Source organism: Pocillopora verrucosa, chromosome 12, assembly GCF_036669915.1.
Source record: "Pocillopora verrucosa isolate sample1 chromosome 12, ASM3666991v2, whole genome shotgun sequence".
Classification (NCBI taxonomy): Eukaryota; Metazoa; Cnidaria; class Anthozoa; order Scleractinia; family Pocilloporidae; genus Pocillopora; species Pocillopora verrucosa.
Window position 1 is genome coordinate 8,728,719 of NC_089323.1, and position 3,845 is coordinate 8,732,563.

The window sequence follows — 3,845 nt, forward strand, 5'->3', positions numbered from 1 at the left end:
TTGCAGATTCTGATATTAACTCCAGATTTTAATTCACCTGCTTCTCTCATTTTGTTACCATAACAACAACTGCCAAAATCTATCTTCTCTCACTACAAATAATGAGCGGCAGAAAACGTTTCGTTCAGGATCATATTTCATCATTTTGCAATGGTTAGCGTTACAAGGAATGAATCTACTGAAATCCTGGCGAGGAAGTTTAACTGATATTTGTCTGATGGAATGCTAATTCATCAGTTTCGGAATATATTCTTAAAGTCATTCTGTGTTTTCTAATGGAATCAAATCGGCAAAATCGTCGAAATATGAAGGACAGTACGACAAGTAACCGAACTTAACTGCGGCAAAAAAAATCATGGCAGCTTTAGTTAAGGCTATCGAGCGGAAGAGATTCAAACAAGCCAAATTACTTTTGAAACTTGGCGACAATGTTAATCAACAGGAACAATTATCAGGAAAAACTCCTCTCTTAGCGCTTTGTTTCTTAGAGGACGAGAATCTAGCGTGTCGTATGACAAGGAAGCTACTTCTTAGAGGAGCAGACGTTTGCATGCAAGACGAACATGGAATGAGTCCACTCATGCAAGCTTGTAAGCTGGGTAAAGAGAAACTAGTCAAAGTACTTATTCAGAGCGAAGAGTGTGATTTTGCTGCTGCAGACAAAATGGGGAATACTGCGCTTATTTACTCCGTTGATGCTGGTAACGCTGTTATTACTAAAGCTCTCACAGAAGCAATGAATTCCTACGATATACGAGCTACTGATAAAGCCAACAATAACGGTGAAACTCCTCTGATTAGAGCGATGAAACTCAAACGAGATGACTGCAAGGAAGTGTTATTAAATGATGGGAAAGCGTCCCCTTCAGCCCGCGATTTTGATTTAAAACTAAACGCAAAAGAATGGGAGAGGTATCTAAAAGATATGGGCGAGGATGAAATAAAACCTGTAGAGGATAAGGCGAAAAGAGTCCGCTACAGGGAACAAAATAGAAGTTCATGTGTGAAGTCAAGGTTCTCATCCATAATTGATTATGGACAGGATGTGAAGAGTTCGACTAAGCTAGGAACACATTCAGTCAGCTCTAATCACAACTGTAACGATATAAATTCTACCAAGAGGTTTCCCCAAAGGACAAAGTCTGCTTCTTTGGTGAGTTGTATCAACACTAACAAACGCCAATCGACATCTAAGATTTTCCATTTGGAGTCAAGTGATGCTGTAAGGAAAATTACTGAAATGAATTTTTCAGAAAAGGGAAACAGTCGATGCTTTGAAAAACAGACGAACAAAGGCGAGATGATTTCAAACCAAAACAGTAAATCAATGAGAACCCCAGGAAGGTCATTCGAGCGTCATAAATTGAAGACATACCCAGTGAAGGAAATGCTTCCTTCGACTGCTGCTGTCACAAATAAACAAAAGATGGCATATGAAAAGACTGGTGAAGACAGTGGAGACGGGTTATCTTTTGGTCAAAGCCATATACCTCAGCTTTTTAATCTGATGACTCAGCAAAGGACCCATTCATTCCGGTCTTCGGCAAAGACACCAGCCCCCGGAGAACAGAGAAGCAAGTGGTCGGTCCGTGAAGGGAAAGAAAATAACAGGAGAATATTTTCTGGAAGGAACTCAACCGCGATGCAAAAGCAGTGTCTCTTAGGCAGAAGATGGTCCACAGCTGAGTCTTCCCTTATTGCGCTCGAACGATTTCCCTTGCTTTACAGTCGTTCGGATTTCCAGGCGTTAACTCCAGACAACCGCGTGACTTTGGAAAAATCAGCTTTGAAAACAAGACCAAACTCTGAACTATCAAGCCTAGAAGAGCTAGTTACAAAAGGAAAGAATTTAAACAGAAAATCAAAATCACCAACTATATCTCCTAATTTTTTGAGGCTAAGCATACCTCTCTCAGCATCCCTTCCTGACAGCAGTGGTCACGGACGGATAAAATCTTCCAGACCAAGATATACAAAGCGCAATAGTGACCCACTCCCAGCAGATAGAACCTTATTAAGTGGGTCGTTGAGGACAGTGACTGCAGGCCCAGTGATCGAGGAGATAGAGGAAGGAGGGGATAACGAGATATGAGAAAAATTAATGGAATGTGGATTATCGAGGATACGATAATCTGAAGGTCGTGAGAAATCGTAACTCCATCCGGAGTTAAAATTTCTTCGTACAGCTTGACTCTGTAAAGGAAAAAAAACCTCTTAACTTACCATGGTACTTGGTCAAAATTATGTGATAATATGCACTTACTATTTGAAAACCAAGTGCATTTGTGAGCATGCAGAGAAGATAATCTATGCCCTCAATTAAAGTAGTTTTCGGAACGCATAGCACCTTACCTTGCACAGCACGCTTAAACTGCGAGAAGACAGTAACTGTAAGAACAGTGTAGCATGTGCTGAAAGAAAGGATAAAGAAAAGTTGCGATTAAATGTTCAGCCACCGAAGTTTTTGTTGTGCTATCTTCATCTCACATTTTTCTTTTTTTTTTTTTCTTTTTTTTTTTTTTTACTGAAGTAATCTTCATAAAAAAAAATGATTTAGGTTTTGTGTGTCAATTTCTGTAGCTGGCTGACATAAAATGGGGTAAATGAGTGCGGAAAAGGAAGGACGAAAACTTTTCTTGGATGGTAAGCCAAGCTACACGGATTGAAACACCTAAATTTATTTAGTCTGTGATAAATTGGTTAGACGATGAATCAAAGAGAAGCAGCTGACGGCAAGTGCTGAAATCATTTATAGCAGTAACTTTGAGAGACCGTCCAAAGATCGGAACCGTTTAGTGAAGTAACCTTTAGGGGATAAAAGTTCTGCTGATGTAAATCGGAAAGAAATGCTCTGAAAGTAATAGAAGTGCTTCAGGATAATCACTCACCTAAGACAGAGAGAGTAATGTGCAGATGTATCGGGGCCAGGGAGAAAAAAAATCGTGAATAACTCGAGATGGACTAAAGTGGAAAATCGCCTTGCTTTTGACTTGGTCTAGACACGGATACATTCTGCATCTCTCTATCAAACATGACTGATTTCTGTAGATCACAGGCTCCCTCGCTCTCTCGCCGGGCCTTAAACCTGTTAATTATCTATGTCTGAATCAGGGCCTACCTTTCCTGGTCAGCAAAAAGGTCAAGTTTTGCGTTCAGGAAATGAAGACATTAATCAGAACAAATTTCACACATCAGTACAAATGGATCAAATGATTTTATACAAAGGATTGATTGACAGAAGTGCAATATTGAGAACTAATGACGAAGGCTTTCGTTGAGCGTTCCTCCTCTCTTCTTTACCTCGTGCATTGTCGTGAAAATCAGAAGTCTTTACTGCATCGAAACGTGACCGATTTTAAGTTTGACTGACGTAAGAGGCTTTAAACCTCATTTAGTAAGGTGTAATACGAGAGCACACCAAATGAAAGTCGCCAAAGATACATAACTCCCTGACTTAACAAGTTGTAGACAAAGCTCTTCATTCATATCGGAGAAATAAAATTTCCATGATTTTGTTGGAGCAAGAAACCTATTGCCCCAATCACACCAAACCTAAACATGTTTTAAATCTATTTTGGTCATCATAGTTCATCATCCAAACAAGCTGCATAAACCGATTTTTATCAACTTCAAATTTAGCACGTTGAAAATACAAGTTAATGAGTTCTTGAATCCTGTGGAAAATCCAGTTTTTCAGTTCTATGTTTGTGATCTTCATTACTTGAACCCGGTTTAACGAAACAAGTTTTGCTGACGAATAGGATTGAGCAAGTCATACTTACGCCAGTTGTCTGCTTAAAAAAAAATCCACTCTTTAAAAAACCGGAAACTTGCTTCATGAAAAC

The 3,845-nt window shown here is 39.4% G+C and overlaps 1 protein-coding gene across 1 annotated transcript; it reads left to right on the top strand.

Annotated features, from left to right (window-relative positions):
• Positions 1–231: 231 nt before the first annotated feature.
• Positions 232–2,389, top strand: LOC131774288 (uncharacterized). The gene has a single exon (XM_059090292.2). The coding sequence runs from the start codon at positions 356–358 to the stop codon at positions 2,090–2,092; it is 1,737 nt and encodes a 578-aa protein (XP_058946275.1). The 5' UTR covers positions 232–355; the 3' UTR covers positions 2,093–2,389.
• Positions 2,390–3,845: the final 1,456 nt, after the last annotated feature.

Coding starts and splice junctions, on each gene's coding strand:
- LOC131774288 (XM_059090292.2), top strand. CDS start 356: ATGGCAGCTTTAGTTAAGGCTATCGAGCGGAAGAGATTCAAACAAGCC.